The sequence below is a fragment of the Cervus canadensis genome, chromosome 7 (assembly GCF_019320065.1).
Source record: "Cervus canadensis isolate Bull #8, Minnesota chromosome 7, ASM1932006v1, whole genome shotgun sequence".
In the NCBI taxonomy this organism is placed as follows: Eukaryota; Metazoa; Chordata; class Mammalia; order Artiodactyla; family Cervidae; genus Cervus; species Cervus canadensis.
This window is the reverse complement of record NC_057392.1, coordinates 74,293,728-74,307,768: the sequence shown is the minus strand read 5'-3', so window position 1 is coordinate 74,307,768 and position 14,041 is coordinate 74,293,728. Positions and strand designations below refer to the sequence as shown.

Here is a 14,041-nt window from a genome sequence, read left to right as displayed (position 1 = left end):
AACCATGAAGATGTTGTATTCATTCTAACTTGTCTTTAAAAGGACTGTTAAAGGAAATTGTATATGACTGGCTGCACCAACTTCCCCTGTCTGCCTGTGTTTCTCCTCCCTCATCTTCTAGGAAATAACCCTGCTTCTCTTTCTGTATTGTATTGTTTGTATGGAGTCCAGTTGTTTCTTTACCCGCTTGAAGGAGTTCCCTAAGATCCAGTCTTAGACACTCTGCTCTTTCCTCAAGATGATCTCATATGCACCCAGGGTCTCCACCTTCCGGGATCTCACATGGACTTCTTTCTGCCTTTCTGATCCTTCTACTTGGCTCTAGTTGTACTTAATTAGAGCATCTGCAATTAGTACAAGAGAAGAACATACAGGAGCTATGAGGAAAGGGGACAGGAATAGGTATTAAGACATTAATCCAGCCAGGGTGGAGAGGGAAGGCTTTCTGGGGACAGCAATATTTAAACATGAAGTATGAATAGGAGCTAGCTGGAGATTGTAGGGAGAGAAGCAGGAATATTTCAACCTGAGGCACCGGCATTTGATAGGTTCTAAAACAGAAGTACTCTTAAAGCATTCAAGTAACTAAAATGCCACAAGCATGGACAATATGGGTAATGTTCCAGTGTCAGATAAGTTTGTGATTGACTTATTGGAACTGTAAGCCTAACTGAATACTGGTGGGGAGGGGTAAGCTCTGGGCTTGAAGTGGGGAGGTAAGGATTCCTCTGAGAGAAATGGATGTCCCCATTCTCTACAACCCTGGTAGAGGAATGTGGAGAAATGGGTCTTAGACTAAAGCAAAAAGGAAAATATTTTCTGGTATCTCTAAGGGCAGAGCTGGATATCTCACAAGCTGGAATCAAGATTGACAGAAAAAATATCAACAACCTCAGATATGCAGATCATACCACTCTAAAGGCAGAAAGTGAAGAGGAACTAAAGAACCTCTTGATGAGGGTAAAAGAGGAGAGTGGGAAAACCTGGTTTAAAACTCAAACTTCAAAAAACTAAGATTACGGCAGGCAGTCCCATCCCTTCATGGCAAGTAGATGAGGAAAAAGTGGAAACAGTGACAGATTTTCTCTTCTTGGGCTCTGAAATCACTGCAGATAGTGACTGCAGCCACGAAATCAAAAGACGCTTATTCCTGAGAGGAAAATCTATGACAAACCTAGACAGCATATTAACAAGCAGAGATGTTCACTTTGTCAATAAAAGTCCATAGAGTCAAAACCATGGTTTTCCAGTAGACATATATGGATGTGAGAGTTGGACTGTGAAGAAGGCTGAGCACTGAAGAATTGATGCTTTCAAATTGTGGTTCTGGAGAAGACTTTTGAGAGTTCCTTGGACAGCAAGGAGGTCAAACCAGTCAATCCTAAAGGAAATTGATCCTGAATATTCACTGGAACGACTAAGGCTGAAGCTGAAGCTCCATTAGATTGGCCACTTGAGGCGAAGAGCCAACTGACTGGAAAAGATCCTGATGTTGGAAAAATTGAGGGCAGGAGGAGAAGGGGGCAAAGGAGGATGAGATGTTTGGGTGGCATCACCAACTCAGTGGATGTGAGTTTGAGCAAACTCTGGGAGATGGTGAAGGACAGGGAAGCCTGGCATGCTGCAGTCCATGGGGTCGCAAAGAGGCGGACATGACTGAGTGACTGAACAACACCAACAATCACCAGGGCCAATAATCAGTTTGGCCTCCAGCTCTAAGGAATGAGGAGTCTGATATACTTCCAGGGTGTACTGAGGGGCTGAGAGTAGCCTGTTGGCCATATATATATGACCAGAAGTATGGAAAGGGGGCGAGCTACTAGGATACCAAGAGAAAGGACTAATTGTCCAATAGAACTTTCTCTGATGAAGAAAATGTTCTATAACCTGTACTCTCCACTGTGGTGGCTACTAGCCACATGCACTTACTGAATACTTTAAACATGGCTGGTGCTTGTGAGGAATTGAATTATTTTATTAAGTAAGTTCTAGCTTTATTTCATTTTAATTTAAATAGCCACCTTTGGCTCAAGGCCGCCATAGTGGACAGATCTGGAGAAAGACCTGTGTGACAACCTGGCCTCAGAGATTGTGAGAATTAAGAAGAGAGAACACGGGAAGCAACAGAGGAAAACTCTGTCCCTGAAAGTCCTCAGCAGAGAATGCTGGTGCCCGAGTCAAGATCTAACAAGACTCTTTTCTGTAATGTGTTGGTAACACCTGATGAGGGGAAAAAATGACCCGAGGGACTTGTGTCTGACCAGAGCTTCAGGAAAAGATCAGAAATCACGAAGGGCAATTCAGAGGGCTCTTGTCTAATCATTGGGTTTAACTATACTTGCTAACACAGCACAAATGCAAAATCAAAATAGCACAAATTATATTTCTCCAGTTGTCTCTTTTCCTCATGTTTCTTTCTTAATTTTTGGGAAATTTGAAAAGGTAGGCTGTGCCCTTCATCTTGGTTTCTCTGGTGGCTCAGCAATAAACAATCCACGTTCTACAGAGGAGACATAGGAGACGTGGCTTGATCCCTGGGTCGGAAAGATACTTTAGAGGAGGGCATGGCACCCCACTCCAGTATTCTTGCCTGGGAAATCTCATGGACAGAGAAGCCTGGCAGGCTATGATCCATGGGGTCACAAAGAGTTGGACATGACTGAAGTGACTGAGGAAGCACACAGGCCCATGGTGTAAAGGTCTGGCTAAGTTGATATACTACAAATGAATAGCAACAGGCAACTTTGCTTGCTTTCTTTCTCCTTTATAACAAGTTTCTTGTTTGCTTTCTCTACCCCAATGCTGTCCAAAGCTTAAGGTTAAAATGTTTGTCCCTCAAAAGTACTCTTCATCACCCTCTCTAATCTAGATTAATTTTTATAAATGCCAGTTCTGAAAGCAAACAGAGAAATTAGAAAAGGCATGAAGCTGTTAGAACTTGTCACAAAATTCAGCGCACGGGCAGTAGTGTTCAGGAAGGCCGATTTTTCATGTATGTTGACAGAGAACGTCACTTGCTTGTGTTCCAATGATGGCATCCTTTGTTAACCTCCCCATGAATTCTAACAACTCAGACAAAACCACCAAAGCATTCTCTGTTGTTTCCGATTGTGCCAACACCAAGGCTTATCAGATTTGTCTTCATGCTATTACCTTAATGATGAGGAGGGGCACCTGCAGGGTTCACTGATTTTCTGCTCCCATCAAAAATGAGGTTTTTTGATTCCTCTAAGGGAGCTGGAGTGAGAAATGCTCTGACTTGCTGCCTTTGATCAGCAAGTGATGGATTGACTGAGATTGCTGGATGCACTCTGTACTATGGAAGACAGTTGTAGGTTAAGCTTTACCTGTTTACCTTCCCACAGGCCTCCACTGAAAGCCTTCAGAAAGGAAAAAGTAATATAAAGGCAGTGAGTTATTCCTATCCCTCCCTTTCATTCTTCTACCCTTCTCTGCATTGATTTATTATAGGACTTATTATCTGCTGATTTGCAAATAAATTTTCAAATTCCAAGGGACCAAGGCACAGTGTCTGTGTGGTACTAACTTGACATGTTCGTTTCATTATTAAAGTCCATATCCTATTGGATTCCTGTTCCTTAGAGCACCAATCCCAAAGGGTGGGTGCCTGGTGGCCAGCGGGAGCCCTGCCATACAAAGGGCTGGAAGGTTGACAATCTGCCCCAGGGCCCTGGCTCTGCCCTGTAAGGTAACTCAATTAAATATCTTTGAGCTTTAGTCTCCTCATGTGTAAATGGGAAATAAAAATACCTGCCCTGACTACATTCCAGGCTGGTGAGAGGATCAAATCACACGATCCCTACAGAGGTATTTGGTAAAATCTCACCGTACTTCAAAGACATTAAATTTTTATTCATCATTTTTACCTCCACTGATTTCCAGAAAGAACTTGAGTTCAGTTACAGTACATAGGCAGTCAGACCATTAAAACCAAGATAAAAGAATCATAGAATGAAAACAGAAGATAATTGTTTCAGAAAAATTTATGTTAAGAATCATTGTATCAGTTGAGGACTAAATTTAACTTTGAACTTCCTGGCAACAAAGGCAAAACATAAAGCATCCTTAGGTATGTAGCTTTCCTTAATCTATGAAATACAGCGCACAGGTTTACTAGGAGAGACGGAAATTTTCCTACCATTACACTCTGAGGCTAGTGAGTGAGACTGTTTTCTGGGCACCCGCCTGCCTACCCTTTCCAGCTGCCCCGGCAGTAGAGACGGGAGTTTGGCCCACAAAACCCTGCCCCACTTGCTCCTTCAAGCTCTTACTCCCATGACTAGCTTGACACACAGCCAGCCTGCAAGCAGAAGATGGAAGGAGCCTGCCTATTAGAATCCCTACTTGGAGCTGCTGCCAATTAGAAATATCTGTCCTCTACATGAGTGATAAATAAACCTCTATCTTGAATGTGCTATTATATACTTCACACAATTTGCACACCCTGTAAAATTTTCTAATTTCAGAACTTTATTGGATACCATACTATACAGTTATCACCTATCAGTCTTACCTTAAAAATAATTTTTAAGTGATCTTCATGGACTGTATCATATTTTGACAGAGACAAGCAAAATCTAATAGTTCTGAGGAGAGGTGAGGCAAAAATGGATGGTTTTATTTATGTGTTTGGGATGGTGATGTCTAGGGTAGGAAAAAAAAAGAAGCAAGAGGTAAGAAGAGTTCTAGAACATGAGTTACATCTAGGAAAGCCTGTCCATTTGGGTAAATTAATAGCAAAGATACAGTGGGCAATGAGAAGGCAAGTCCCTTATGAATTGGGAGAGTTTGAGTTTAGAAAGAAGGGTAGGGACTTTGCTAGCAGTCCAGGGGCTGGGACTCTGACCTCCAATGCTGGGGGCTAGGGCTTAGAACCTGGTCAGGGAAATATGATCCCACAGGCCAAACAGCATGGACAAAAAATAAATAAAACTCATTTATACATATAAAAAAGAGAGGCTAAACAATGGAAAAGTGGGAATCTGTCTTTTTTTTTTTTCAATCTCATATCCTTTTAATAGATTACCCCCCCCACACACACACCGCTTACTTTAAAAATACAGACCAACACTGTCACCATCAATCAGGTTACTCAAGTAATTTCTCCTTCTCATGTCTGGGAGAGGTGAGGATGGAAGGGGTGGAACAGGAGGATCAGAAGACCGAGATCACTCTTGTTTGTTTATTTGTTTGTTTGGAGGGGGGGTTAATATGACTTACCTAACTGTAAATGTATGTAATTAAATTTTTTATAACAGTGACTTTCTGGATTCCTTAAAGTCTACCCTGCCAAGCAAGGCATCAGAACTCTCGATTTTGTCCTGTTGGTACAAGGGAAGCATTGTTCATAGGCCCTGCTATAGACAAGAATGTTGGGAATTTTTATAAAGACAATCAAGCATGAATACATCATAAATTCTGTGGATTTAATCATTTATTATACCTTAAGCACAAATTTCAGAACTGCAAATACCTCCTGAACTTCTCTGGTCTATCGAGGTTAAGTGAGCACAAGTGTGTTGTGTTTAGATTCCATTCACCCCTCAAGATAAGTGTGTTCTGAGAACCTTCCCTGAACATCTCTGGGGACTTCCTGTTAGGATTTTTACTATGCCTTTCTCACACTGAACTGCTTTGGCCCTTCCTACTTTAAGCATAAATATTTCACAGTTTACATATGGTTTAGGAGCTTTATTTCAAGCTATTTAAGCTTAAGATTTAGCAGGACTTGGGCAAAGGGCAGCACAGAGCAGGCAGAGTGGAGCCAGAAAGGATGTACCAGGGGATGCTACAGACAGCGCGGCTGACAGAGGCAGGTCAGGACCCAGTCCAGGGAGTCCAGCAGCGTAGCAAACTATAGACCCAAGCCAAACAGACAACAAGGCTTCCAAGATCAAAGAGCAGATGGTGCTGATATAAAGAAGTCAACGATGGAGAAGTCAAGAAAAGAAACATTTAAGAACCTACATAGCCACAGTCTTGGGGAAAAAATCAAAATATATCAAGTCTCAATGCAGCATTTCCAAAATTCCATTTCCCTTGGACCATTAATTTCTACTTCTCAAGATTCCTATAAAATCAGCAAATCATAGGCATCCTTCTTCATACAATAAGGGGTTACTGAAGTATCTAAGAAAATGTAAAATATGTTTGACATTAAAATAATATGACTATCCAGAGAGCACATCATTTCTTTAAGTAGGGAAGTTTGGGTAACAAGCATTTTACAGTTCTATGACTAATACAAGTTATATTCCCTGCAAACTGATATATGGCTTTTTGGACACCATCATTTAAAAGAAAAAAAACCTCATAGTTACTTTTCTAGTACTTCTATCCAGATAACTTCTTTGTTCTAAAGAAGAGGATCAAGATATCTTGACATCTTTCACATGGTAATCAAATATGAAATAGATGAAAAGATGAGCTTTTGTACTCTTCTATGTGAATTTATGTCTTTGCAACTCATTGTTTCCACTTCCTACCCCAACCAAAAGGAATATAAAAGCATAGTTGTGAGTGTTATTCAAAGTTTAAATTTTGGGGGAAAATGTATGTATTAAAGTTAAGAGACTGTTAAAGGCCATGTGGTTCAATTTCTACTCACTGAAGATATAATAACTATGTTGACTGAGCACTTTTTCTATCTCAAGCACTCTTTCAAGTGCTTTCCAGATAATATTTCATTTAATCCTCACAACAACCCTATTATCCCCAGGTTAGAAATAAAGGAAACAGGCTCAGAGAGATTAACTGATTTGCACAAAGTCACATTGTCAGTGACAAAAGAAGGATTCAAATCCAAGAAGTCTTACCCCAACTCTTAAACACTGATTCTGACTCATTTATACCATCATACAATAAACGTAAGCACTACTCACGTTCTCTTCCCTTTTTTTTTCCTTAAAGAAATTTTTTGTTGTGGACCATTTTGAACTTCTTTATTGAACTTTTTACAATATTGCTTCTGTTTTATGTCTTGGGTTTTTGGCCACGAGGCATGTGGGGTCTTAGCTCCCCAACCAGGGATCAAACCTATACCCTGTGCCTTGGAAGGCCAAGTTTCAACCACTGGGCCACCAGGGAAGCCCCAAGCACTTTATTTCTAAATGGTACTACTAAGATTTATATGGTGTGTAATAACTTACTTGGAAACATGTGAAACATTCACTACACAATTCAAAGACTCATCTTTCCATTTTTCAATCAAACATTCCTACTGCTATTTAAGAACATGGACTTTGCCTATTACCTGACAAATCTTCAGCTCCAAATAAGCAATCTGGGTGCAAGAAAACAAAACAAGAGCTAAAAGGATCCAGTTTCAGAATTCTGGCATTCTAAGGGTGTGTCTTTAGTGAATGGACTACAGATAACTGCCTTCAGAGTTCTATGATGCAGAACAACCCCTGCATTTTTCCTTTTACAAGGAATTTTTCCTTTTACAGGAATCTACACTTGTGACCTGTGGGCCCATCCCTCACAACAGATGGGAGGGAATTTGTGGAAATCATCTAGTGTATCATTCTTCCCTAGGTGTCTGTGCTGTTTGTGGAAACTGTGTTGTCTTGAGGGCCTAATTTTTGTTCCTGGTTGTACATTTGTCATTGGATCATTCCATTCCCTCCGTTGAGTCTGTTAAAATTGGATGGACTTTCACTTTTCCTTGAAGTAAGCGCCTGCAAAGCTCAATTTCTTTTTTAAACACTGTCATTAGATTCTCTAGGTTCATGCAAGCTCTGAATAGTAATCTCTTTCTCCTTTTCAATCCATCAGTGGTACCTGATCTTCAAAGTGGTTAATTTCAAAACAAGTGATCCAGTCTTTGAAACATTTAGAGATTTAAAAAAAAAGATCTTGAAATTGAATTGTCCCATTTCACTTTGGTTCACTCCAGACTAATCAGTAATTTGGAAAGAACATCCAACCCCAACCTTTTGTAGCAGTTTCACCGTCTAACGCATGGACTTTATAACATAGACTCTCCTAACAGACCCTAGCACTCTACTTCATGTTCTGAGGACCAGAACAAAACTGCTCACATTTCTGTTCATTCCAGAGTCAAAGCTGTCAAAGTCTGTGGTTATGTTTTTCTGAATGCCCTCAAGCTGTCATAGTGTTTGCAATGTCTATAAAAACATGCCAGATTCATTTGGGGCATTGGACATGAGCAGCACTAAAAGTTTTTTCAGACAAGTGGGTTTGGATGAACTGCAAAAACATGAAGATTAAAGTGAGAAAAGTGTAGGGCACAGCATGTCTGTCCTACTAGATATGATAGAGTCTATTAAAAAGAGATGATTGATAGTAATGAGACATTATCAACATAGGTACAATTTAACTGGTTAGACAAAATAGGGTATAGTAGTTTTTCAGTAGCTAGCAACTATTTTGGGGGGTAGATAAAGATAAAATTTGTGCCAATTACAGGGCAATAGAATGGTTAGATTTCACCATGCTTTATTAATTTCAAGGTGGTATTCCCAAACATTTTATGTCTGCTTCAAATTAACATGACATTCTCAAGCACCCCCAGAGGACATCCTGAAGCCCTGAGAGCATATTTTAGCAAGTGTAATGAAGTAGAAAGGATGGAGGCTCATGTCTACTGAAATTCCACTGCATGGAAGAACACTTCTTCCTATCAGCAGAGAGGCTAAAAGTCATTTTGATGTACGCTGTTCATTCTGCACAGCTGCCGAGTTCCAAATTAATTGAGATAGAGAGAAGGAACTTATTCATTTATAGCTAAAAGTCCTAAGGTTTATACGTAGAATTAAAATTTGAAATTTTTGTTTTCATGGGCATTGCTCCAATATTTACAAAAAAGAGTGGCAGACCGATTCCTCACAGGAGATCTGGGACAATGAAGTGCCACCACCTGCTTTGAAAAGGAGCCGTGTTGCCTGGGGTGAGGCAAGGGAGAATGTCTGCACACAGGAGGTGAATGTGTGGGCGCATGCTCTGTCGTGTCTGACTCTGTGACCCCACGGACTGTAGCCCACCAGGCACCTCTGCCCATGGGGTTCTCCAGGCAAGAACACTGGAGTGGGTTGCATTTCCTGCTCCGGGGGATCTTCCCAACCCAAGGATCAAACCTGCATCTCTAGTGTCTCCTGCACTGACACGTGGATTCTTTACTCCTGGGCAGCCCATATACCTGGAGGTGCCTATTTGCATTTCCAGAGGGATATTTCCATGTTGCCTACAAGGATGGTTATTGCTGGGAGTCACCCTAGAGATCTGGCTTCCCCTTCTTAGCATTTTAACTTTCTATTTCCAAAAATACATTGATGTCTAAAAAAAAAAAGGTTGTCTAAGAATTCATTTTCCTTCCTGGATGGTAATGATATTCAGTAGCAGCAATTTCATACCAAATAATTTTATCTCACCCAATGAACCAATGGATAAAGTTACTCTCGTGTTAAATCCAAGTGTGATTAATTCTCTTCAGTCCCCTGTTGTTGTGTCTCTCAGTTGTGTCTCTTTCATGACCCCATGGATTGTTAGCCCGCCAGGTTCCTCTGTCTGTGGGATTTCCCAGGCAAGAATACTGGACTGGGTTGCCGTTTCCTTCTCCAGGGGATCTTTCTGACCCAGGGATCGAACCTATGTCTCCTGCATTGCAGGCAGATTTTTTACCACTGAGCCACCTGGGAAGCCCTTTTAACTATTAAGTGTATTAAAACAACAACAAAAAAAAATCTTTTAAGAGAAAAGTCTTTGTTTCATCTCTTTCACAAACAACTCAAACTCTCCAGCAAATAAGACGAGTGCTTACCTCGAAGGCTCTCTGTATTTGGACAAAGTCGCCCAGGGTGAGTTGGTTGTCAAGCAGCGCGGTGCGGGCGTCTTCCTTTGCAGTTGCACCATGTGAAGTCCTCTCCGGGTTCTCTGGCCGGGGCTGAGACCCTTTGTTCAACCCAGGGGTAGCATTCTGGCAACTCATAATGGCTTCACCTCTTTTCAGCAGCCTTCAACTCTCTCTGTAAGTTTTTTTCTTTTTTTTTCTTTCTTTTCCTTTTCCCTCAACAGGTGCCTTTGAAAAGAAACAACTTAGCAATCGAATTTCAAAATAAAAGTACATTTCAAGGCAGTCAATTAGGAGGCAAAAAATTCAAGCCCAGAGGCAGGGAATGAAAGCTCTCGACCCTCACTCTTCCTTAATTCCAGTTTATTGTCAAAGCCCACTGTTGAATCCTTTTAAAACATCCCCCCACCAATATTATGTTTAACCTGGCTTGATTACAAGAGTGTAAAAGCTTTCCCCCAGGTTTATAGCAACTGACACAAAATGCAACTTCTAATACTCATTTAAAATGAATTAGAAAAGCAGTTTCTCAAAATCTCTTTGGCTAACCTTGCCTTTATTCATATGTCGTGGGTTTAAACTCCGTTTTCTTGTCTTGAGATGTGAGATGACACAGCTGTAGGCTTTCTGCCCCAGGGAAGTGTGTGCCTCTGAAGACTACCTTCCCAGCAACATGGCCTTGTTTTTTTCATGCGCGCCTGCTGTCTTTGTGTGCTTCTAGGCAACCAGTGTGAAGCCAACTAAGGCTTCTCCCTTTTCTCCTCCTCCTCACACCCCCATCCCGCCCAGCAACTAATGACTGACCTAAAGGTCTGAATAAATAATGTAAACATTGAGGATTTTTTAAAGGACCATTCAGCCCACTCATTTTTTTTAATTAAACTTCATCACTGCACTATTTAAAGACAACTTTTATAAACGTATTTTCTATGAAATATGTATTATGAAGCAAGATGATTATTCAAAGAAAACTACAATGAATTTAGGAATTTTACGTTTTCTATGTAAAAATGTTTCATTTGTGTTTAATACGAATCCATTTCTTATCATCTCTTTGTCTTAGTTTCTATGTGTATAAAATGGGAATGGTTTAGCCTGTTTTTTTTTTCATTCCTTTCATAAATATTTATTGAGCATCTACTATATATATTTTTAAATTTTATTTACTTTTTAACACCAGAAACGGGGTATAGCCGATTAACAGTGCTGTGATAGTCTCAGGGGAACAGGGAAGGGACTCAGCCATGCATAAACATGCATCTGTTCTCCTCAGCCCCCACTCCCATCCCGGCCGGCACATAGCATTGAGCAGAGTTCCCTGCGCTGTACAGTAGGTCCTTGTTGGTTATCCTTTTTGAAAACAGCAGTGTGTACCCTACTATGTACTTTTGACAACACTGGGAACAACACACAGTCGCAGATGGCAAATGTCAGAGGGAATGCTGATAACTTCATATATGAGATTAATCAAACTCTCCAAACAAATATTTCATTTTCTGTCCCATCTGGAAGTAAAATTATCATCAGTCTACAGGAGGTGCTTTGTATCCACGGGTAGCATAGTTTTTCAATTCATTGAAAATATGGAAGGAGAACACAGTATAACACAATATGATAAATCTTATGATAAAACTATCTTCAGTACCATCACTGGTTCAGCTAATATTAATGAAAAGAAAGGAAAAAGGAGAAAGTTCACATTTACCATGTGCCAAACACTACACCAAGCACTTTGCAATTCCTTATCTTGTTAAAGCTTCACAATAATCCTGCAAAGCAGACAAGCTCACTCTTCCCACTTTACAGATGATGTGAAAGTTACTCAGTCGTGCCTGACTCTTGCGACCCCATGGACTGTAACCCACCAAGCTCTTCTATACATGGAATTTTCCAGGCAAGAATACTGGAGTGGGCTGTCATTTCCTACTCCAGGTTACAGATGAAGAGGCAACATTGACCCCAAAAGTCTCACAGTTAACGCAAGGTGTAGAAAATGGCAGAGTGGCTCCTGGCTTTAGATGCATGCCTCCTCTGAACCTTATTCTCATCTCTGTAAAACTGAAAAGATGTTCTCTAAGTTTTCATCCAGCAACATTATTCAGTGAGCTGGTGTTCACAGGCACAAGGTGATACAAAGCATGCTTCCTACAACACAGAGATGGACGCATCCCACAGGCTTTCCTGAACCAGTAGTGAAAAAAATGAAATATCATTCATCCACCCATTAATTTATCCATCTCTCTATCATTCATTCCGAAAACAATTTATTAAAAGTCTCTTGTATGTCGAGTCCTGACTTGGACCTGGTGCCTACCTGTAAGGGACTTATAGTCTTGTAGGAACAATTAGCTTTCTGGTTCATCTTTCATGTCAAGTCCCAACCTCTTGCTGTTTCCAGTGCTGTGTGGAGAATTGTGAAGCCATATGCAGGCTCAGGGGAAAAGAGTGGCATTATAAATTATAAATGGGTATCACAGGCACAGAAGGGCTGAGGGGAGCATGTTTATTACACATTTAACTTTCCTGGTTTAGCCCTTCAGTAAATTAGATAAAACATCTTTAAGCCCTAATATGATAAATTCCCCTAAATTATCTCACATAAGAATAAAATCTGTCTTCTTATCATCCTAATTAGCAAATTAATAATAGTTTAGTTCAGTCAGATCAGTCCTGTAAATGTCTATAAAATGTTTTATAGTGATCTGTTGGACAGTTGGGATTAATTCCACAACAGACACTAATGAGGGGAGGAAGAGGAAATAGAAAAAAATACTCTGTGAAGCTGCGCCGGGAGAGGTAAGTATCCCACTGGCTGACAATGCAAAATTCTCTAATTATTCTAAGACAGTCAAACTGCCTGGATGCCTTAGCTTGCACAGAGATGCAGCTCTAAACGTATTCATTAGTCAAAACGGGAGGCTATAATGAGCAGCCAACAAATTACTGTAGAAGTTAATCAATTCACACAGCTTCCTTCCTGTAAAATCAAGGCATTAGAATTCATTCTCCATCATAAAGCCTTCCATGGCTTTCACCTTCTTTGAAATGGTGTGGTTAATTTTCAGGTTAAACTTCTACCACTCTAAAAAGTCTATACCTAGTCTTTTGTGTGTACGTGTATTCAGTCATGTCCAGCTCTTTGCAACTCTTGCCTATGCTGACATTTACCCTCCTTGCTTTCCAAGCATCAGTTATGAGTTTGTGAAAATCTGCCACGTGCCCAGTCCCATCCTAGGCTCTGTGTGGGACAGGGAAGTGATGAAGACAGTCTATGCTCTCAAAAAGTGGAAGGTCCCTGGTGATCCGCTCCTTAAGAATCTGCCCTCCAATGCAGGAGACACAGGTTCAATGCCTGGTTGGGGAGCCAAAATCCCGCATGCCACGTGGCCACTGGGCCCATGTGCTGCAACAAGAGGAGACTGCACACTGCAACGAAGGTCCAGTGCAGCCTAAACTTTTTGTTTTTAAAAGTGGGAGCTCTAGTTTGGAGAGAAAGCTGACTGACTGACACTTGCCTGTCTCTCCTGCAGGGACCAGCCAACAGTCACCAGCACAGCAGAGCCTAGGCACCCAAGAGGACCATGCAAGCAGATACATCACTAGCTTGTGCTTTTTTTGGAACCTTGGGCCGGCATCATTATCCCCACCGAATAGACACTCCCATATGTGTCTTTGTCACAATTCCCAGTTCACCCCCGAATCCCTGCTCTCTTCCTCCCCCATAATTCACACCCACCAACAAAAATAGCAGGCCCTGCCTTTCCTCTTAATTTCCCTTCCCTTTGTTTCTCCTCTCCTCACACCAAGGCCTGTTCTTACTAACATTCTTGTGCAACCTTAGTCGCTTAGTCAGGTCCAACTCTTTGTGATCCCAAGGACTATAACCCGCCAGGCTCCTCTCTCCAAGGGGTATTCCCGGCAAGAATACCTTGAGTGGGTTGCCATTTCCTCCTCCCAGGGATCTTCCCAATCCAGGGATCAATCCCCCATCTCCTGAGTCTCCTGTATTTGCAGGCAGATTCTTTACCACTGAGGCATAATCTTTGACTAAATTTCTCCCTCCATCTCCTTCACATAAGAGAAACCAGCTTCCCCTTACAAACCCCCTTTCTTACCAAACCATCTCAAGTTGAGGCTGCTCCTTGCCCCAGTCCCCGCCCTCGGGGCCAGTGGCAGGGTATCTTCCCACAGTCTCCTTGCTTCTTGAAG

The 14,041-nt window shown here is 41.3% G+C and overlaps 1 protein-coding gene across 1 annotated transcript in view; it reads right to left on the bottom strand.

The window, feature by feature from the left end:
- The window catches only part of WDR49 (WD repeat domain 49), a 161,778-nt gene extending 147,737 nt beyond the window's left edge, over positions 1-14,041 (bottom strand). Inside the window, exons 1-2 of the mRNA XM_043473817.1 lie at positions 13,948-14,041; positions 9,803-10,060 (exon numbers count right to left, since the gene is read on the bottom strand). Of these exons, the coding sequence (XP_043329752.1) occupies positions 9,803-9,970 (168 nt within the window). The 5' untranslated portion in view covers positions 9,971-10,060; positions 13,948-14,041. The remainder of the gene's footprint in view (positions 1-9,802; positions 10,061-13,947) is intronic.